Here is a 23,789-nt window from a genome sequence, read left to right as displayed (position 1 = left end):
CTATTACAAGGGGGCATAACTATAGGGTTTGTGGTGGGAGATATAGGAAGTATATCAGAGGTAGGTTCTTTACGCAGAGAGTGGTAGGGGTGTGGAATGGACTGCCTGCAGTGATAGTGGAGTCAGACACTTTAGGAACATTTAAGCGGTTATTGGATAGGCACATGGAGCACACCAGGATGATAGGGAGTGGGATAGCTTGATCTTGGTTTCAGATAAAGCTCGGCACAACATCGTGGGCCGAAGGGCCTGTTCTCTGCTGTACTGTTCTATGTTCTATGTTCTAATCCAGATATGTGCAATGATACAGAGGGTATGAGAAAAGTACAGACATGCAGAGACAGATGTCAACTTTGATCTTTTATTTGTGGCAACCGGGCCACCTACAAAGGTACGCTTAAGAAAACACGAAAATAAAATAATTTTGTTCCAGATTTTCAGGATTTGGCTTCAACAATATTAATCGTGTGTATCATGACATAATGATTGAGTGTAATATTAAGCCAATATACTATGTTGTTACTACAATGGATTGATAAAAATTGCATTACACATTTTAGCCATAAATATCTCCCCAATGAACATTGCAGGCCCACAGCCCAAGCAAGAAGGATTAACATTGTCTTTGATCAATCAAAACTACTACCAACCTTCATTATCTGGTCACCTTCATACTGCACAATAGCACGCAATGGAGTAACTGCTTGATCAGCATCTTCCAGAGCACTGATTATATTCTTAGCAACCTGGGTTGGAGTAATCTTACCTGACCTGCACAAGTACAAAATTTGATCGGTTGGAATGGTTTATTTTAAAATACAGATAATGACTGTATTATTATTAATATATATCTAACATGCATTAGACTGATTGATTAAACTGATTGACAAGAATGGTTTAAGATTGCCAGTTACTATATTCAAATGACTTCAGCAGAAGCAGTATAAGTTTCTGAAATTTGTAATAAGGCAATAATGGAGAGGGATTTACATGTCAGGAACAGTATAATAATTCAGAAAAATCTTTTTGGTTCTGACAGGCTAGCGGATTTCTGGAATAAATTCTTAGAAAAGAGGGTTGATGTATGGTCGATTTGGAAAGAAATTCCATTGCAAACTGCTGAGAAGAAAGATTGTGGATTAAATTAATATTTAATAACATTTGATTTTCTTTCGGGGAGAGTATGGGATGAACAGATGGCGCAGGAGAGAAGTCCAGTGTAAAGTGTTACATGAAATGGACTCAATGAGCCAAGCAGGCATTTCTGGTTCGGGACGTTTTGGTTAATTAAACACGATCGGCAAGTTATTCAACCTTCCACTTCTTTCACTAATACCAGCAACAAGAGAAGATGGAACGTAGACTTTAACGCATCGTTGACAATGGAGAGTAAAAATCAGGTGGAGCGTAAAACAGGGGTGCATTTTATTTGATTAAAAAAAGCACTTTGGCATAGCAGAACATAGTTTTTAGAAATCTAGTCAACAGTGTTAGGACTTCGGGGAGGGATCAGCAATACATTTCCAGCTTCACTGCATGTGTAATAATGGAATGAAAATTGAGCCACCTGCTCAGCCAGTGATGAAGATGAAAATTTATCAGAGTGTTAACTGTTAAACTAGAAACAATGCATCCAAATAGCAATGTAACGTAAATATACATAACATGCAAATTTAATTTGCAGAACATAAAAATCCCAAACAGAAAATGCCTGCTCGGCCCATTGAGTCCATTTCATGTAATGCTTTACACTGGACTTCGCTCCTGCGCCATCTGTTAATCCCATACTCTCCCCAAAAGAAAATCAAATGTTATTAAATGTTAACTTAATCCAGAATCTTTCTTCTCAGCAGTTTGCAATGGAATTTCTTTCCAAACCAACCCTGAATCTACCCATTTTTCTAAGAATTTATTCCAGAAATCCGCTAGCCTTTCAGAACCAAAAAGATTTTTCTGAATTATTATACTGTTCCTGACATGTAAATCCCTCTCCATTATTGCCTTATTACAAATTCCAAACAAACTTAAGAAATTATACAGCTTCTGCTGTTTGAATATAGTAATTGGCAGTCTTAAACCAATCTTGTCATAGGTGACAGCTGTTCATAACAACTAGCTTGTTATTCACATAAACTTAAATTCCACCAGGACTTGAATACATTATTCTCCAATGTAACAAGTGAATGAAAAGTCTCTGTTGTATAATGTTGTCAGAGAATCCCTGCAATGCAGAAAGAGGCCATTTAGCCCATTGAGTCTGCGCTAGCTCTCTGACAGAGCATCCCACCCAGGCCCTATCCCCATAACGCCATGTATTTACCCTGCTAATTCCCCTAACCTACACATCTTGGGACACTAGGGGGCAATTTAGTATAGCCAATCAATCTAACCTGCACTGTGGGAGGAAGGCAGAGCACCCCAGAGGAAACCCATGCAGACACTGGGAGAATGTACAAACTCCGCACAGTCACCCAAGGCCGGAATTGAACCCGAGTGCCTGGCCCTGAGAGACAACAATGCTAACCACTGTGTCACCATGCCGCCTGTTGTATGTGCCTGCATGACATTGTAATGTAATGGTGTTCAGCTGAGTAAAGGTTAATGTGGGACTGGAGAATAGCACCACACACAGTATAGAGTCACATGGTTAATGGACTCAGAGAATACTCTAGAAGGGACCAGCATGGCGGAAGCAGCACCATGCAGGGCATTAAGTGGGGCCTGTACATTGTTAAAGATTAATAATGGTCTGTTTTCAAATATACGAGTCTTGAGATCTATCATTGAGACATCAACCAAACCCATAACACACACTCTCACTTATCCTATTGGAACTTACTCCAACCAAAATATAGGCGTGAGCATTCAAACTGCACAACTACACGTTCACAAGACTGTTCCATTCACTGCATAAATAATTTAACACACAAGGAGGAAAAAAAGCCATGGACTTGATGGCCAAAGGTACCTTGGACTCCTCAATGTCATGGGTTTTCCTCGTGTTCGTTACTCCTATTGACATCAATAGGGTGGTGAATGTGTGGAATTCATTACGACAGAAAGTAGTCAAGGCCAAAACAGTGTCTGATTTCAAGAAGAAATTAGAGAGAACTCTAGGGGCTAAAGGGATCGAGGGATGGGGGCACGGCGGGGGTGGGGGATCAGGATATTGAATTCGATGATCAGCCATGATCAAAATGCATGGCGGAGCAGGCCTGAAGGGCCGAATGGCCTTCTCCTGCTTCTAGTTTCTATGTTTCTAATATGTTACAATAACACTGAAATAAATAATGCTGGAAAATGAGATGGTCATTGTAGGATGACAGGTGCTAGGGGGGCAGCAATCATGGTAACCTTTTAACCAGTGAGACATTTAATATCATGAAGCCATCATTACCAAGTTTGTTATCTTTTGGTAATTCAGTCAGTTATATTCGCACTTGATCTTCCTGATCAATATTTGCAAATAGAAGATAAACTGTATTTTTGTTCCTCAGACTCTTTTCCTGAGGTACTGAACACACTGCTCTTATCACTGCAAGAAGTCTCACAACACTAGGTTAAAGTCCAACAGGTTTATTTGGAATCACGAGTTTTCGGAGCACTGCTCCTTCATTATCACTGCAGTCATCATTTCTTTTCTGCAGTCAGGCACTAATGTTTGACCTTCGGTCCAGTAAGGGTTAACATCTGTAGCTTCCAATAATTATCATAAATAATACTTTGTGACAAGCAGAGAATACTATCTTTTCTTTCAACAGATTTTAATTCTATGTAAAGAGTTTTTGGGGCTGGGGAGAGGCAGCAGGTGGCTGTGGTCCCCGGAAGGGTAGGGGATTTTAGTTCCAACGGGCAGCATGGTCGGTGCAGGCTTGGAGGGCCGAAGGGCCTGTTCCTGTGCTGTAATTTTCTTTGTTCTTTGAAATGACACTGGTATCTTGAATGGTATCATCCTAAGATATTGCTGATATTTTCAGAGCCAATGAACTGCTTTAGATGAACTGCTGGGGCTGGGGGAGGGGCTTTAAGGAAATAATTAAATGACATTTTACATCTACATACATACCTGTATCCTTCCAAGAAGTCAGAGATGCTTTTGAAGTTAAATCCAAACCTCTCTTCAGCAATGCTGCAAATTATATACAAAAATATAATTCCTAGCAAATTTAAACCCTTTATACTTTATAAAAAAACATTGCCCAAAGATTAGACTATGCAACATTTAAATGTATCACTTCTCACATGAAAAAACACCGTAAATATCCATAAGCAAAGATTTCCCTTCATAGATTTTTTTTGTACTGTCATACCACCAGCCATTTTTTTCTAAAAGATTATCAGGGTTCACTTAGTGAGTGCTGTGTCCATAAAGGAGTATAGATGGTCACGAGGTAATTATTGATGACACTGGCAATCAATTCATTTAAAGTCATCCATCCTGCAAGATCTCCCAGTTTCCCCACTGCAGAAATCGACATTCTCTTAAACGCTTCCAGGGTATTCCCGGAGTTTATTCCATAGACTGAATAATACCAATGCTACATTTACCTTTTGCTGAAGTATCTTTACAATTTCAATTTGAATAATATTCAAGGTTTACTTTTCCATTTCATTAACTATGACTTCCATGCCCTCAACTAGGTTATATATCTCTACAAGGTCACCTCAGAAGCACCCAATTTCAAGTCTTTAATATTTATCATGACATTGAAGGCTAGGGATCTGCTTTGTAGATCTTCTCTGCATTGTCACTGGTGCTTGAATGATGCCTTTGTGTCTCCGAGACCAGAAAAGATGGTAGTATCAAAAGCTTTTTTTATTTAAAAAAAACCCTCAGAATATGGAGCCACAGGCAACACCATATAAAGGCCTATAAAAGGTGAAGGCGGGAAAGTCTGTACGGAACCAGTAGAAATGGCAGAGGTGCTTAATGAGTATTTTGCCTCGGTTTTCACAGAGGAAAAGGACCTGGGTGGATGTACTGCGGGCTTGCGGTGGACTGAAAAGATTGAGTATGTGGACTTTAAGAAAGAGGTTGTGCTGGAATCTTTGAATGGCATAAAGATAGATAAGTCGCCAGGTCTGGATGGGATGTACCCCAGGTTTCTGTGGGAGGCGAGGGAAGTGAGTGCAGAGCCTCTGGCGATGATCTTTGCGTCATCGATGGAAACGGGAGAGGTGCCGGAGGATTGGAGGATTGCGGATGTGGTTCCTATTTTCAAGAAGGGGAATAGGGATAGCCCAGGAAATTACCGACCGGTGAGTCTAACCTCAGTGGTTGGTAAGCTGATGGAGAAGATCCTGAGGGACAGGATTTATGAGCGTTTAGAGAGGTTTAGTATGCTCAAGAATACTCAGCACGGCTTTGTCAAAGGCAGATCGTGCCTTACGAGCCTGGTGGAGTTCTTTGAAAATGTGACTAAACACATTGACAAAGGGAAAGCGATAGATGTGGTTTATATGGATTTTAGCAAGGCGTTCGATAAGGTCCCCCATGCAAGGCTTCTAGAAAAAGTGAGAGGGCATGGGATCCAAGGTGCTGCTGCCCTGTGGATCCAGAACTGGCTTGCCCAAAGGAGGCAGAGAGTGGGTATAGATGGGTCTTTTTCTAAATGGAGGTCGGTCACCAGTGGTGTGCCCCAGGGATCTGTTCTGGGACCCTTGCTGTTTATCATTTTCATAAATGACCTGGATGAGGAAGTGGAGGGATGGGTTGGTAAGTTTGCCGACGACACGAAGGTTGGCGGGGTTGTGGATAGTCTGGAGGGATGTCAGAAGTTACAGAGGGACATAGATAGGATGCAAGGCTGGGCAGAGAAGTGGCAGATGGACTTCAACCCACATAAATGCGTAGTGGTCCATTTTGGCAGGTCAAATGGGATGAAGGAGTACAATATAAAAGGGAAAGACTCTTAGTACTGTAGAGGATCAGAAGGGGTCCGGGTCCATAGGACTCTAAAATCGGCCCCGCAGGTGGAGGTGGTGGTTAAGAAGGTGTATGGTGTGCTGGCCTTTATCAATCGAGGGACTGAGTTTAGGAGTCCAGGGATAATGATGCAGCTATATAAGACCCTCGTCAGACCCCACTTGGAGTACTGTGCTCAGTTCTGGTTGCCTCATTACAGGAAGGATGTGGAAATGATTGAAAGGGTGTCGAAGAGATTTACAAGGATGTTGCCTAGATTGAGTAGCATGCCTTATGAGGATAGGCTGAGGGAGCTCAGTCTTTTCTCCTTGGAGAGATGTAGGATGAGAGGAGGCCTAATAGAGGTATATAAGATGTTGAGAGGCATAGATCGGGCGGACTCTCAGAGGCTTTTTCCCAGGGTGGAAATGTCTGCTACAAGAGGACACAGGTTTAAGGTGCTGGGGGGTAGGTACAGGGGAAATGTTAGGGGGAAGTTTTTCACACAGAGGGTGGTGGGCGAGTGGAATCGGCTGGTGCTGGTGGAGACAAACTCAATAGGGACTTTTAAGAGACTCCTGGATGAGTACATGGGACTTAATAGGATGGAGGGTTATAGGTAGGCCTAGAAGGTAGGGATATATTCGGCACAACTTGTTGGGCCGAAGGGCCTGTTTGTGCTGTAGTTTTTCTATGTTTCTATGTCTATATATTTCCCATTGCTGAGATGATGATGGTGGGTCTCATTAGATTACACTACGGTGTAAACATAACTTCCTCTGATTTATACCCAGTTAAGTTCAGCAGTTTGTTGGGGTCTGATGATTGTTGTGTTGCGTTGGTTGGATGTTTAGAGACAACAGTGTTAGCCTCAAAAGTCCACAGAAAATCTGAATCACTAACTAAATTGATGGATGACGGTAGTCAAATGAATATAGCTTGTTTGGAATTTCACCAAAAGATGAATTCTGTTTACAAGTCTTTGAGAAGATTAATATTCATGAAATTAAGAGAAAATTAGCTACCTTGTGTGAGAGGTGTTTGGCAATGTGGGGGCGGAGAGAGAGGGAAACAGAAAAGGCTACATCTGGGTAAGGAAGGAGTCTGTTTTGTGCTCACTGCTGTTTACACTAGACATGTTACGGATGTTGAAAGTTGCAATTACATAACTTGCATAAGGGAAATAAACAGCTTTCAAAGGAAGCAATACAAAATAAGCTAATGAATTAAAGTTAAAGTAATGTATGTGGAAAGATTAAACAATGAATAAATCCTATTTTGACAAAAGGACAAAGGATAGAGATGTCATCTTCGACACATATTCAAACCTATTTTGGATGTACCTGTAATCAGCACTGAACAGCAAAGGAAAATCCCACGGTGGATATGGCAACCATGTGACAAGCTGCCTCCTGAGGTCTTCTCATATCCTAAGGTGCTGAATGCACCCAACCAGAACTTGAATCAAGAACCTAGCTGTGCTAACATTAGTTCTTGAAATTAGCTAGTTCCTGAGTTTTTGACATGGAGTTGATTATCTTCCATTGTGAACAAAGCAATTAGCAGAAGAACTAAAAGGAGAGACCTGGATGTCTTTAAAACTTGATTTTCAAAGTCCTCATTTTACCAGGTTTATGAACAAGGCATTAATGGGTTACCTTCTTTCCAAATTACTGTAATTATTATTTCTATGTTCTATCAAAATAACTTACTATTAAACAATTCCAATTTAAACCAGATTGTCATTTGTGAATAATCCTAAAGTTTATTCATTAGTGTCACAAGTAGGCTTACATTAACACTACAATGAAGTTACTGTGAAAATCCCCTAGTCGCCACACTCCGGCGCCTGTTCGGGTGCACTGAGGGAGAATTTAGCATGGCCAATGCACCTAACCAGCATGTCTCTCGGACTGTGGGAGGAAACCGGAGCACCCAGAGCAAACCCACGCAGACACGGGGAGAATGTGCAAACTCCACACGGACAGTGACCCAAGCTGGGAATTGAACCCAGCTCCCTGGCGCTGAGAGGCAGCACAACCACTGTGCCGCCCATCCTGGCAGGAATCTTAATTTGCAATTCATTTATTAGAATTGATTGGCCATAGAATCAAAACAAGAGATCAACATTAATGATTACTCCACTGGTTTTAGGTTTGTGTGCATATTCCAAGCTTCAGGAAACTAAAGCATCTATTGAAAATATCCTCTGATAAAATCTTACCCAATCCTTCATACCCACCTCAGCTGCAGGACTTCATTCAGAATGCTGTCACTTCTTCTATCTCTTGGTGGTTTAATGTTGCTCTCAGGGACAACAACAGGAATAAATACTGGGTCTTCTGGAATAACTATGTGTCGCAGCAAGGTAAGGTTGGTTATCCTAGTGAGAGGACATAATGCTGTTCAATTGTTGTTTTTCCCTCTCTTATCTCTCTCTCTGCTGCTATCCAACAAAAGTCATTTCCAACCAAGACAATGAGCAAAGGATTGCTTTCAAAGCACTACAATGCATTTTGTTTAACACATTATCATTCTCAAGTTTCTTATTCAGATTTATAGATATGTTTATAGAATCATACAGTGCAGAAGGAGGCCATTTGGCCCATCGGGTCTGCACCAACCACAATCCCACCCAAGCCTTATCCCCATGCGTTTACCCTAGCTAGTCCCCCTAAGTCCCACTAAGGGGCAATTTAGCATGGCCAATCAACCTAACCCACACATCTTTTGGACTGTGGAATAAACCGGAGCACCTGGGGGAAATCCACGCAGACACGGGGAGAACATGCAAACTCCACACAGACAGTGACCCAAGCCAGGAATTGAACACGCGTCCCTGGCGCTGTGAGGCAGCAGTGCTAACCACTGTGCCGCACACTTGCTCCTCCTAGTTTGGTATTATCTAAAAATAAAGCTAATTTGCATTGGGTTTCTGAATCTAGGTTACAAATGTAAATCAGATTTGCCATACAAATTTCATGTCGATACAAAGTATGAACTGAGTGCCAGGGTCTGAAAATAGGGGGTGTTTCATAACTATGCTTTATATCAGGTCAAGTCAAGCTGCTGGAGTCAGGCCGTTTTTACATTAGGACGACAACATCAATGTGAAACCCAGGCTGCTTCACAGCAAAGCTGGGAGGGTGAATTCACTATTAGAACGTGGGAGGGGAGGGTGTCCAATCCTGAATCTTAGCGTATCGCACCCAAAATATACAACCTTAATGCCAAAGTATACCACAAGGTCCTTGCACTTGTATAGCAGAATCAAAGTGGCAGGGAGTGTAGTGGATTCAATAGTTACCAGGCTAACAGAAATTAGATTATTTAATAATCTAGATTTTGTGATCAGTGGCAAAGCAATGCTGCTCATCGTTGATCTCGAGCAAAGCTACCCGAAAAGATCTCGCAATCGCCGTGGCACGGACTTCACCTTTCCTAAAATGACTCGGGTGCCAGCTACAAAGATCTCCAAGGGTGAGGCTAATGATCGGTTGCTGCCAATTGTTTTGCTGGCTACAGGCCCATTGTCATAGTGACTCATTGGTCACGCAGTCCACATAATGTACATGTTGTCATCCATACTGAAGGATTACAAAACATGTGCAAATCCTGTACCTCATGATCAGTGGAATTAAAATCAGCTGTCCGAAGATCTGAAAAATAACCAGAATAAAATCATACACCTGATAAAGAGAACTATTAACATCAAGCTGAAGATTTTACTAAAAGAAATCTAACATAAAACAAGCACTCTTACTGAGGCACCCCATGGATTAGGTGTAATTGCTCTACAATCCTCCATGACAACCACTACAAACAGTTTGTTGGCCCACTATTACTGTCATTGGGCTGCTTAAATTAGGCTACTATTGTTATAAGAAATAGTAGCAAATTGAATCCTAAAGATGCGATTTGTTAATATTCTAACAAATCCTCACCTGAAAGTCATTTAGTATTTGGCAAATGTGGGAAAAAAAATGCTTATTATCTTGTGGTGCTCCCATGACAATACTAAATCTTTGCAAATAGATGCCTGAAGCAAAACAGGAAGTATCTGAGGGAGAAACTATTACCAGACATCTGCTAACAACGGAAGCAGTTTTTAAAAATTGTTTCAAATGTCTTAAAATTCTCTTAAGTAGAATTTTTAAAAACCACACTGCAGATTTTCTAGATTACAACTGTTTCTGCTGCTACTAATGAGAAAGAAAAACCACAACAGGTATGTTATTATTGCAGTCCTCAACAGATTTACCCCCCCCCAAAAAAAAAATCAACTGGAAAGAACAAGAATAGATTTAAATCAGTTGGGTGATCTGGGGTAGTTAGAACAGGGTAATATAGGCCTATTTATTGACCCATCTTTCTCAAACAGATTAGTTAAACCTAGGAGTTTAAGACATATTGCAGAAAGCACAGCTAAAAGCAAACTAACCACTTGAGAAAGCAGATAATCCACCAAGATATTTGTGCATCTAGAATCATTTTTGATGGTAGAACTCAATTTAATAGCTTTCTCGCTGTCAGAGCAGGAGTAGGTAACAAGGATCTAGGGACGTGCATTGGTGGTGGGCCAAAGTAAGAGTCAATGCAGACTTGATGGGCCGAGTGGCCTCCTTCTGCATTGTAGGGATTTTAGCCTAACCTTGGTTCAATAAAGAGTGTTGGAGGGTGTGCCAAGAGCAACACCAGGCATTCTTAAAAATGAGGTATCAACCTAGTGAAGCTATAAACCAGGACAACTTGCAAGCCAAACAGCATAAGCAGCAAGTAATAGGATTGTAAGAAGTGTAGATGGAATCAAAGAATTAACAAGAGATCATCGATAGATTAGATAAATGCACACAATTGTAAATGGATTTCAATATGGCCAAATGTGAAGTTATCTATTGAACCTAAAGAAAAGGTAGAACAAAGTAATTTCTGAACAATGAAAAGTTAGAAAGAATGGAGACCCAAAAAAGGCTTAGGGGTCCAGATTACACAACTTGTTAAAATGTCATGAGCAGGTACAGAAAGTAAGGCAAATGGATGCATGAAGACCACACCTGGAATACTGTGAGCAATTCTGGGTACCACACCTTACACTGGTCTTTAAGGGGGTGCGACGTACATTAACAGAATTATACTTACAGCTGTATAAAATACCAGGAGTGCTTATACAAACTAGGGTTGTATGCCCTAGAATGTTGAAGGTTAAGCGGTGATTTGATCAAAGTTCAAAATATTATGTGGAAACAGATAAGATAGACAGAAACTACTTTCGCTGGCTAGTAAGTCTAGAACTAGGGGACATAGTTTAAAAATTGGTAGATTAAGGGCGAGTGAAATTGGGGAACACTTCTACACACAAAAGGATGGTGGAAGTTTTGAACTCCCTCCCATAGAAGGCAATTGATGATAGATGAGATAATACTGCCCAAACTCATCATAAACTGAAGACAGAATTCTTCAATCCACAAGTTTGACGTGGTAGTCACAAGCTTTCAGAGGTGGGTAAAGGTAGCGCAGAGTGCTGTTTTTCTATTTGCTTCCTGAGGGAAATGAAACACTACTGTGGTTGTTTCCAAGCACTCTCTGGATGGACAATGAGAAGACTGCTCTGTGACAAGGTGCATCAATGTAATCATAGAATCCCTACAGTGCAGAAGGAGGCCATTCGGCCCATCAAGTCTGCACCAACCACAATCCCACCCAGGTCTTATTCCCATAACCCCATGCATTTACCCTAGCTAGTCCCCCTGACACTAAGAGGCAATTTAGCATGGCCAATCCATCTAATCCACACATCTTTGGAAACCGGAGCACGCGGAGGAAATCCACTCAGACATGGGGAGAATGTGCAAACTCCACACAGACAGTGACCCAAGCCGGGAATCGAGCCCGGGGTCCCTGGCGCTGTGAGGCAGCAGTGCAAACCTGCAATGTGCAACTGGAACTCTGCCTCCCCCACAGCCCCTTGTTTACAGTTACCCACAGCTGGACAATGCAAGTTTGTCCGTTGCTATACAGGAGACATTTTTCTCATTGCACTATAAATTCAAGGAAACAAAAAACATTACAAATGAAACAATGAACAGTAAAATCAAAATTCTTTCAGCAACAAATATTGCTTGTTCCATAATGATCACACTGCCAGATAAATAAAACTTCAGGATCCATCTTGCTTCTTCAGTCAATTGCAATAAATATGTATTCGCTCACCGTGCTGGATAGATGCGTACTTATTTTCAATGCAAGGCCAGACAGGCGCAGCGCTGGCTAAAAGAAAGCACAGAACAATGACTTGTTAATGGTTTTGTAAGTTTATTTATTTTTTCATTTAATTCTCAAGTGACATTTAGATCCAAAACCAGTACTCTTCAGTAAAAAAACAAATTCTAATCAATTCCATCTATTAGAAAACAGGTTTCCTGGCTCTCCTTGTTGTCAGGGTTTTGAGTTAGTCTCTTCATTGTGTTCAGAGTGAACATGATAATTAACTGAACTATTTGATCACTCATTTTTGTTGTTTTCTTCTTTCTGGTACACATCCATTTGGCAATCAGTTGAGGCAAATCCGTTCCCCTTCTAGTATTACCACATAGCTTGTCAATTGGCAAGCAACTTGTTTTACACCTTACGCAGGCCAGGGTTTCATGGCCCTTATCTCCTACCAGCAGATGCGGTGAGTCATTCAAATCCCCCTTCGGTTCGATGGGGCCATAATATCCTGCCAGATGGGAGGGGCTGTAAAATCCTGGCTGTATGTCTTTCCTGTTGATTCTCTGCCCCCAGATATAAAATATACCTTCAATAGTAAGACTTTAAATATAGTTTTTTAAAAATAGCAAGCTCTTGATATGCGATAACAAGGCAATAAAGAGGCCAACAAAATTCTTGGTTTAAACATGCACATGACCTTAATTTGCAGTTGTAGTAGTTTAAAAGTTTATTTATTTGTCACAAGTAAGCTTACATTAACTGCAATTACGTTACTGTGAAAATCCCCCAGTCGCCACATTCTGGCGCCAATTTGGGTACACGGAGGTAGAATTTAGCATGGCCAGTGCGCCTAACCAGCACGTCTTTCGGACTGTGGGAGGAAACCAGAGCAATCGGAGGAAACCCACGCAGACACGGAGAGAATATGCAGACTCCGCGCAGACAGTAACCCAAGCCGGGAATCGAACCCGGATACTTGGTGCTGTGAGGCAGCAGTGTCAACCACCGTGCTGCCCGGGCACCCTATTTTAATGTGGAGATGCCGGCGTTGGACTGGGGTAAACACAGTAAGAAGTTTAACAACACCAGGTTAAAGTCCAACAGGTTTATTTGGTAGCAAAAGCCACACAAGCTTTCGAGGCTCTGAGCCCCTTCTTCAGGTGAGTGGGAATTCTGTTCACAAACAGAACTTATAAGACACAGACTCAATTTACATGAATAATGGTTGGAATGCGAATACTTACAACTAATCCAGTCTTTAAGAAACAAAACAATGGGAGTGGAGAGAGCATCAAGACAGGCTAAAAAGATGTGTATTGTCTCCAGACAAGACAGCCAGTGAAACTCTGCAGGTCCACGCAACTGTGGGAGTTACAAATAGTGTGACATAAATTCTGATTCTAGGATCGCATGATAAAGACTCAGGAGGAAAAAAGCAGAAATATTTATGTGAAATAGTGTGACATAAACCCAATATCCCGGTTGAGGCCGTCCTTGTGTGTGCGGAACCTGGCTATCAGTTTCTGCTCCGCGACTCTGCGCTGTCGTGTGTCGCGAAGGCCGCCTTGGAGAACGCTTACCCGAATATCAGAGGCCGAATGCCCGTGACCGCTGAAGTGCTCCCCAACAGGAAGAGAACAGTCTTGCCTGGTGATTGTCGAGCGGTGTCATCGTCATACTGAACAGAACGGATTACTGCAAAGAAGTGTACCGACAACTCAACAACGAGGAACACTACAGACAGTTACCTGCAGATCCGACCAAAGAACACACCCGTCAACTCAACACTCTGATCAAGACCTTTGATCCGGACCTTCAGAACACCCTCCGTGCTCTCATCCCACGTACTCCCCGCGTTGGAGATCTCTACTGCCTCCCGAAGATACACAAGGCAAACACACCCGGCCGTCCCATCGTATCGGGCAATGGGACCCTGTGCGAGAACCTCTCCGGCTATGTCGAGGGCATCCTGAAACCCATTGTACAAAGAACCCCCAGCTTTTGTCGCGACACGACGGACTTCCTACAGAAACTCGGCACACATGGAGCAGTTGAACCAGGAGCGCTCCTCGTCACAATGGATGTCTCAGCACTCTACACCAGCATCCCCCATGACGATGGCATTGCTGCAACGGCCTCAGTGCTCAGCGCCAACAACTGCCAGTTTCCAGATGCAATTTTACATCTCATCCGCTTCATCCTGGACCACAATATCTTCACCTTCAACAACCAGTTCTTCATCCAGACACACGGAACAGCCATGGGGACCAAATTTGCACCTCAATATGCCAACATCTTCATGCACAGGTTCGAACAAGACTTCTTCACCGCACGGGACCTTCAACCGGTGCTATACACTAGATACATCGATGACATTTTCTTCCTTTGGACTCATGGTGAACAATCACTGAAACAACTCTATGATGACATCAACAAGTTCCATCCCACCATCAGGCTCACCATAGACTACTCTCCGGAATCGGTTGCATTCTTGGACACGCGCATCTCCATTAAGGACGGTCACCTCAGCACCTCACTGTACCGCAAGCCCACGGATAACCTCACGATGCTCCACTTCTCCAGCTTCCACCCTAAACACGTTAAAGAAGCCATCCCCTACGGACAAGCCCTCCGTATACACAGGATCTGCTCGGATGAGGAGGATCGCAACAGACACCTCCAGACGCTGAAAGATGCCCTCATAAGAACAGGATATGGCGCTAGACTCATTGATCAACAGTTCCGACGCGCCACAGCGAAAAACCGCACCGACCTCCTCAGAAGACAAACACGGGACACAGTGGACAGAGTACCCTTCGTTGTCCAGTACTTCCCCGGAGCGGAGAAGCTACGGCATCTCCTCCGGAGCCTTCAACATGTCATTGATGAAGACGAACATCTCGCCAAGGCCATCCCCACACCCCCACTTCTTGCCTTCAAACAACCGCACAACCTCAAACAGACCATTGTCCGCAGCAAACTACCCAGCCTTCAGGAGAACAGTGACCAAGACACCACACAACCCTGCCACAGCAACCTCTGCAAGACGTGCCGGATCATCGACACAGATGCCATCATCTCACGTGAGAACACCATCCACCAGGTACACGGTACATACTCTTGCAACTCGGCCAACGTTGTCTACCTGATACGCTGCAAGAAAGGATGTCCCGAGGCATGGTACATTGGGGAAACTATGCAGACGCTGCGACAACGGATGAATGAACACCGCTCGACAATCACCAGGCAAGACTGTTCTCTTCCTGTTGGGGAGCACTTCAGCGGTCACGGGCATTCGGCCTCTGATATTCGGGTAAGCGTTCTCCAAGGCGGCCTTCGCGACACACGACAGCGCAGAGTCGCGGAGCAGAAACTGATAGCCAGGTTCCGCACACACAAGGACGGCCTCAACCGGGATATTGGGTTTATGTCACACTATTTCACATAAATATTTCTGCTTTTTTCCTCCTGAGTCTTTATCATGCGATCCTAGAATCAGAATTTATGTCACACTATTTGTAACTCCCACAGTTGCGTGGACCTGCAGAGTTTCACTGGCTGTCTTGTCTGGAGACAATACACATCTTTTTAGCCTGTCTTGATGCTCTCTCCACTCCCATTGTTTTGTTTCTTAAAGACTGGATTAGTTGTAAGTATTCGCATTCCAACCATTATTCATGTAAATTGAGTCTGTGTCTTATAAGTTCTGTTTGTGAACAGAATTCCCACTCACCTGAAGAAGGGGCTCAGAGCCTCGAAAGCTTGTGTGGCTTTTGCTACCAAATAAACCTGTTGGACTTTAACCTGGTGTTGTTAAACTTCTTACTGTGTTTACCCTATTTTAAGACACACATAAAACCAATGAAAAGGTTGCAGCATAAATTCACTGCTAGTTATGGAGGGTCAGTTATGATAAGAGATGTGAGAAGTTAGGACTTTTCCACTGAAGCAAAGGAGGTTAATGGGCATTCGGAGAAAAACATGAAAGGTTATCATCCACACAGTCCGTTATTCCAATTATAAATTCCTGCGTTGGTAAAATCTGATTACTGCCAGATTCTAACCTATCAAAAGGAAGATTTGGTTTTGCTTTCAGTGGATTCAACAAGGTTGCACTAGGATTTCACCCATGTTGTGTGATGATGTTTCATTCAATATTTATGAACATGTCACCAGTGTAATGCGTAAAATATTCCAAGGCTAGACTTTTCAGAACCAAATTTAATGAGAAGCAACTTGTGCCATATTCCAGAATGGCCAGTTCAAAATGTGAGTGGCGTTGAGTCAAATACTGTACCATATTACACGACCCACTTTTGGGGTTGGCAATTAAGATTTCACACCCATTTCTGGAACTTTCTGTACTAGTGAACTTGGCTGGATATGCTCGGTTGTTTTCTTTAGAGCAGAGAGTGGTGGGGGGTGGGGAGAGGACCTGATTGAGAAGTATAATAAGATCATGAGGGGTTTGGACAGGGTGGTTAAGAAGCAGCTGTTCCCCTTAGTTGAAGGCCCAATAACCAGGGGGAATAACTTTAAGGTGCGAGGCAGGCGATTTAGAAGGGATTTGAGGAAAAGTTTTTTCACCCAGAGGATGGTGGGAGTTTGGAATGCACTGCCTGGCAGGGCAGAATCATAGAATTCCTACAGTGCAGAAAGAGGCCATTCAGCCCATCGAACTTGCACAATCCCACCCAGATCCTATTCCCGCAACCCCATGTATTTATCCTGATACTAGGGCTAATTTAGCATGGCCAATCCACCCAACATGCACATTTCCGGACTGTAGAAAGAAACCGGAGAACCCAGAGGAAACCCACGCAGACACGGGGAATATGTGCAAACTCCACAGTCAACCCAAGGCCAGGCAGCAGTGCCAACCACTGTTCCAGCCGGTAGTAGAGGCAGGAAACCTCACAACCTTTAAAAGGTTGGATTACTCGAAATGTTGCAACATTCAAGGCCAAGTGTTGGAAAGTAGGATTATTGGAGATTTGGTGCAGTTTTGTAGGTGCAGACTCCATGGGTCCCAGGGTACGAGACTGTGACTTAAATTGCTTCTCTTATCGTATTTGATTTCGGAACTTCATTCAAGTCTCATCATTTATGGGCCAGTGACAGGAAAGGAAAATCTAATCTGCTTTTGTGTTATCTGTTTACACTTCGTGTCCTTGGAGGGGAGTGGGGGGGGGGGGCGATGTTGACACTTGAGCAAGTCCTGGGGAAGGAATTTAAACGCGGCAAAATATATTGGGAGGCGGGGTTGAAAAATTAAAGAGAGGGAGAATTAAAAGAAATACAAGTAGTAAAAATCTAAAAGGAGACAAATGCCAAAAGTTGTGGGGAGCTGGGTGGACAGAGTGTCAGTCGCACTTGGCCAAGGCTCTTGCCCTCCCAGCCCCCTGGCCTGACTCACTCACCATGTCCTTGATACCATAACGGAGCGGGCATTCCGCTTTGCCCCGCTCCCGCACCACCGGCTTTGTCCAAACCCCGCTCCAGCGCTGAAAGAAGCCCAGATAAAAGACAAGCGCCAGGAGCAGCAGCCAAATCAGCACCATGGCTGCAGCAAAACCAAGTGCCCCGGGCTCTGCTCCGTGCCCAGCACAAGGTGCACCTTCCGAGAGCTCCGCAGACTGAGTGAGCGCACCCCTGTCCGCTCCACACAGCCCACTGGGCTGATCAGATCCAGCCCGGGATTTCCACTGCTGCAGATTCCCAGCATCTGTCATTAAAGGGGCAGGTCGTTCATCCTCATTTAGCCGACTAAAACAAGCCCATACACCCAAAGCAGGCGAGAGTTCAAGTTTATTTATTAGTGTCACATGTAGGCTTGCGTGAACACTGCAATGAAGTTAATGTGAAATTCCCCTGGGTGAGGAATATACATGATGTGGAGATGCTGGCGTTGGACTGGTGAGGAATATACACAGTAAGAAGCCTCACAACACCAGGTTAAAGTCCAACAGGTTTATTTGGTAGCAAATACCATAAGCTTTCGGAGCGCTGCTCCTTCGTCAGATGGAGTGGAAATGTGCTCTGTGTCCACTCCATCTGACGAAGGAGCAGTGCTCCGAAAGCTTATGGTATTTGCTACCAAATAAACCTGTTGGACTTTAACCTGGTGTTGTGAGACTTCTTACTGTGTTCACCCCAGTCCAACGCCGGCATCTCCACATCGAGGAATATACATGCAGCGTGCCCAACCTAAGTTTCCTATTCTATGTTTTGGATTGAATCACTTGTGCCCATTGATTTGATTTATTGTTGTCACATTATGTATTGATTTATTGGTGTCACAAGTAGACTTACATTAACATTGCAATGAAGTTACTATGAAAATCCCCGAGTCACCACACTCCGGCGCCTGTTCGGGTACGCTGAGGGAGAATTTAGCATGGCCAATACACCTAACCAGCACGTCTTTTGGACTGTGGGAGGAAACCGGAGTACCCAGAGGAAACACACGCAGACACGGGGAGAACATGCAGAATCTGCACAGACAGTGACCCAAGCCAGGAATCGAACCCGGGTCCCTGGCGCTGTGAGGCAGCAGTGCTAACCATTGTGCCACCTTGCCGCCAGGGATGCAGTGAAAAGTATTGTTTCTTGTGCGCGATACAGACAAAACCTACTGTTCATAGAGTACATACGGGAGAAGGAAAGAAGAGGGTGCAGAATGTACTGTTGAGTTAGAGTTAGGCTATAAGAGCATAGAATGACAATAAAAGATAGAATTAGAGGATATGCTGGGGACAGCTCGCAAGAAGTCACCTCGCTCCAGTGCCATCTTGAATATTGTTCAGAGGTTACTCTCATTACCTTCTGAAGGGTGACTGGGGATGGGCAATAAATGCTGGCCGAGAAAGCAACAGCCCACATCCTGAAATGAATAATAAAAAATGGTTATTTGGGAAACCCAATGTCTCTTTAAGCGTTTCAGTGAAAAGAGTAGAAAGCACAAGAAGGAAATAGGTCACCTGGCCCAACCAGGCCATCTTGACATTTGCTATCCAAACAAAAAGCAAATAGTCCTGGTCACATTTATTCACCTCCCCATTCACAAATCACTTCATCTCCCTTTGTTTCATCCAGCTATCCAATCTAATCACGGTATGATTTAATTAAAAATCACCAACATTAAAGTTTATTTATTAGTGTCACAAGTTAACACTGCAATGAAGCTATTGTGAAAATCCCCTAGCCGCCACACTCCAGCACCTGTTCGGGTACACTGAGGAAGAATTTAGCATGGCCAATGCACTTAACCAGCACGTCTTTGGACTGTGGGAGGAAACCGGAGCACCCAGAGAATACCCATGTAGACACAAGAAGAACATGCAGACTCCTCACAAACAGTGACCCCAAGCCAGGAATCCAACCTGGGTCCCTGGCACTGTGAGGCAGCAGTGCTAACCACCGTGCCACCCACACCTTCCAAACCTTGGAAGGGAATTCATCTTCAAACAATTTTCAACAAAGGTTCTCTTGTGTCCTCCAGGAATCTATCATCGACCTCCTCTTATTTCTCATATTCCTGTGGTCCCTCAGCGATATATGATGATATTGTCCCTAAAGAAATGTATTTGTATCACATTTCTTGTGCAGGATTTTTTTTAGCAGTCATTTCTATTTATTGGTGCCGCTTGTCCGTAAACGGCAGCCTACATGTTGTTACTGCAGAACCATAATTGCTCCTAATTGCTGGGATGTTTGTTTTAATCTGGGCTAATGCAGTTCTGTCATTTTAGTGTTTTTCTCTGGGGCTTTTTAGAGTAGGGCTTGATAAGGTTGATTGACAGGAAAAATCACATAACTGGGCGGGAATAGGCTTACACAGAGAAATCAAGTCAGTTGCTGTTTGGAATTGTTAGAGAAAAGTGCCTCTCTTGATTTGAAGACTGGGATCTGATTGAAAATGGGTCTCTTTCTCAGACGTTCTTTTCTGTTTAAAGACAGATCTTTCTCTGGAGACTGCTGTATTGGAGTCAGAGGCAGATGTATTTCTGTATCTGTCCAGAGGAGTTTGGGCGGCACGATGGCACAGTGGTTAGCACTGCTGCTTCACAGCTCCAGGGACCTGGGTTCGATTCCCAGCTTGGGTCACTGTCTGTGTGGAGTTTGCACATTCTCCTCGTGCCTGCGTGGGTTTCCTCCAGGTGCTCTGGTTTCCTCCCACAATCCAAAGATGTGCGGGTTAGGTTGAATCGCCATGCTAAACAAAATTGCCCCTTAGAGTCCTGAGATGTGTAGGTTAGAGGGATTGGCGGGTAAATATGTAGAGATATGGGGGTAGGGCCTGGGTGGGATTGTGGTCGGTGCAGACTCGATGGGCCAAACGGCCTCTTTCTGCACTGTAGGGTTTCTATGATTCTATGAATTAAAAGGCTGGAAACGTAGCATCCATGTGAACATATCTGTTTTTGTGCTAACTGAGTCTGAAAAAGGATGTATGTCTATGGGGATATTACTTACATCGGAACTAAAGAGATAGCTAGCTATTAAAAATTATACCGCGTCATGTTTAAATATTTCAATTGGTAAAAGTTACGCCAATTCTTTTTGTTATATTTTAACTGTGTTGTTAAATAATGTTTGTTTCAGTAAGAGCTTTCTAGTGGGTCAATTGAATTATACCTGGAGCAAAATACCTTATGCTCACCCTAATGCCAAAATCAAAAATAGTTAGAGTCTAGTCTAACTTCATAATATACCTTGAAGTTTCTGATCTGGTCCCTAACAGATATCATCCAAAATCATAATGTCAGATTCCATATGTATACTGACATCAAGCAGCTCTACCTCACCACCACCTCGCTCAACTCCTCCAATGTCCCTAAATGGTCACATTGCTTCTCCAACATCCATTTCTGGATGAGCAGAAATTTCTTCCAATGGGGAAGTTGAAGCTATTGTCTTTGGCTCCACCACAACCCCCATTCCTGAATCACTAACTCTACACTTCTCCCTGGGAACTGCCGGAGATTGAAGCAGACTGGGTGTAACCATGGTGTCATATTCTCCCAAGATGAGTTTCTGACCACATATTCACATCATCGCCAAGACTACCCATATCCATCTTCATATCATCGCCCGACTCCACCCTTCCCTCAGCTCGTCTGTTAAAAGCTTCATCCATGCCTTGGTTACTTCTGGACTTGGTTATTCCAATGCACTTTCAGCCATCTTCCTTCCTACATAAATTTAAATGCCCACTAAAACTTTGCTGCCTGTATCCTAACTTGCATTAAACCCCATTCATCTGTCAACATTGTGCTCTCTGACACAGGCTTCCTGTAATGCCTTGCTTTTAAAATTCCATCCTTGTTTTCAAATCCCTCCACAGCCTAACCTTTCCCTAATTTCTAATATCCTTAATCCCCACAACTCCTACGATATTTGTGTTTCTCCAATTCTTGCCTTTTGATCATTTTTCAATATTGTTTACCGTGCCTTCAGTTGCCAAGACCATAAGCTCTGCAATACCCTCCATACACTTCGCCACTTCTCTTTCTTCCTTTAAGATACTCCCTAACACTAACTTCCCTGACTGAGTTTCATCCTAACATCTCCTTCTCTGGCTGTCTATCAAATTCTTTTTGATAACTCCTCTGAAGTGTCTTGGGATATTTCACTACATTAAAAGTGCAAAATAAACACACATCATTGTTGTTAGTAAAGCCTTTCATCTTACTTTTTATGGGGTTGGGGTGGTGGAAATGTTTGTCCTGATGTTTAACTTGATAACTTGTCGCAAATGAGATAAGGCGGGGAATGTGATGGCCCTATGATCTTAATGGCTGGTTATGTCATAGTTGTAGCAAGACTTCCCTATTTTTATGCTCTATCCCCTTGTAATAGAAACGACCAACATTTCATTTGCCTTCCTAACTACTTGTTGTGCCTACATGCTAACTTTACATGATTCATATACAAGGACACCAAGATCCCACTATACCACAGCATTCTGTATTTGCTCTCCAGTTAAATAATATTCTGTTTTTGTAGTCTTCCTGCCTAAGTGGACATCCTCACTTTTTCCCACATTATACTCCATCTTCCATATTTTAGTCAACTCATGACCTATCTATATCCTTTTGCAAATTCTTTTGTATCCTGCTCACAACTTGCTTTCCTTCCCATCTTTGTATTGTCAGCAAATTTGGCTACAAAGCAGTCATTAATCGATCATTAATCATTGAGGCCCCAGCACTGAGCCCTGTAGCACCCCACCAGTTACTGTTTGCCAAGTCGAAAATGACCCATTAATCCCAATTATGTTTACTGTTAGTTAACTAATCCTCTATCCAAGCTAATGAATCACTTCCAACACTGTGGCACTTACCTTGTGCAGTAGTCTTTTATGTAGCACTTTTATATAGCACCTTTCGAATGTCTTTTAGAAATCCAAGTATATACATCTACTGTTTAACCTTTATCCACCCTACTTGTTACACACTCAAAGATCTCATTTCAACAGTTTTGCAAATTGTCAAATCCTGAATTGAGATTTTTCGAAAATGATTTATTCTCTGAATGTGGGTGGAAGGGGCAAAGAAGTGTTCATTGCCCTTTTGTAGTTGCCCTGAGGTAAATAATGCATTCACTCTGCTATGTTGTTAATTCTGTTTTTATTAAAAGATATTTGCTTCACGTATATGCAAAGCTAGTAAAATATAGTATTATACAGCAACAACAATTTAGGAAGTCAGTTCTTATAAAAAAGAAACTGCTTCAAATGGATTTATAGTTACTTTGCAAGTCAATTTATGAATGATTCAATACACTCCTAGAACCTGATGGTCCACATCCTAGAGTTCTAAAACAGAATGCTACACGTATAGTGGATACACTGGCTATCATTTTCCAAACTTCCTAGATTCTGGAATGGTCCCAGCAAATTAGAAGTTAGTAAATGTAGTACTGCTATTTTGGAAAGGACGAAGAGGGTACAGGGAACTACAGGCCAGTTAGCCTGATATCAGTCATCGGAAAAGTGCTGGAATCTATTATTAAGGAAATTTTAACAATGCACTTAAAATAATTGTATAATCAGACAAAGTGAACCCTGCTTCACGAAAGGGAAATCCTATTTGACAAATTTGATACAGCTTTTTGAGGATGTAATCAGTAAATTAGATAAAGGGGAACCAGTAGGTGTAGTGTACCTTGATTTCCAAAAGGGTTAGATAAGAACCCTTGATAAAAGATTGATTGGCAAGCTAAGGATTCATGGAGTTGGGAATAATATATTAGCATGAGTAGAGGATTGGGTAATGGACAGGAAGCAAAGAGTAGGCATAAATGGGGCCCTTTCAAGTTGGAAGTATGTAACTAATGGAGTGCTTCAAGAATCAGAGCTGGGTCCTCAACTACCATGGGAAGGTGGTAAAGTAGTGGTATTGTCAATGGACTAGTAATCCAGGGACCCAGTGTAATGATCTGGAGACCAAGGTTCAAATCTTGCCGTGGCAGATGGTGAAATTTGAATTTGATTTTTAAAAATCTGGAATTAAAAGGCTAATGGTCACCATGAAGCTATCGTTGATTTTTGTAAAAGCCTATCTGTTCACAAATGTCCTTTAGAGAAGGAAATCTGCCATCCTAATCTAGTCTGGCCTATATGCAACTCCAGACCCACAGCAATATGTCCTCTGAAATGGTCTGGTAAGCC

At 42.8% G+C, this 23,789-nt stretch overlaps 1 protein-coding gene across 1 annotated transcript in view; it reads right to left on the bottom strand.

Annotated features, from left to right (window-relative positions):
- LOC144506507 (uncharacterized) overlaps positions 1-17,799 on the bottom strand; it is a 60,732-nt gene extending 42,933 nt beyond the window's left edge. Inside the window, exons 1-6 of the mRNA XM_078232715.1 lie at positions 17,536-17,799; positions 12,116-12,172; positions 9,527-9,564; positions 8,148-8,288; positions 4,067-4,129; positions 651-771 (exon numbers count right to left, since the gene is read on the bottom strand). Of these exons, the coding sequence (XP_078088841.1) occupies positions 651-771; positions 4,067-4,129; positions 8,148-8,288; positions 9,527-9,564; positions 12,116-12,172; positions 17,536-17,676 (561 nt within the window). The 5' untranslated portion in view covers positions 17,677-17,799. The remainder of the gene's footprint in view (positions 1-650; positions 772-4,066; positions 4,130-8,147; positions 8,289-9,526; positions 9,565-12,115; positions 12,173-17,535) is intronic.
- Positions 17,800-23,789: the final 5,990 nt, after the last annotated feature.

This window comes from Mustelus asterias, chromosome 17 (assembly GCF_964213995.1).
Source record: "Mustelus asterias chromosome 17, sMusAst1.hap1.1, whole genome shotgun sequence".
Classification (NCBI taxonomy): Eukaryota; Metazoa; Chordata; class Chondrichthyes; order Carcharhiniformes; family Triakidae; genus Mustelus; species Mustelus asterias.
Note: the sequence above shows the minus strand (reverse complement) of the source record. Positions and strands in the feature narration are given on the sequence as shown.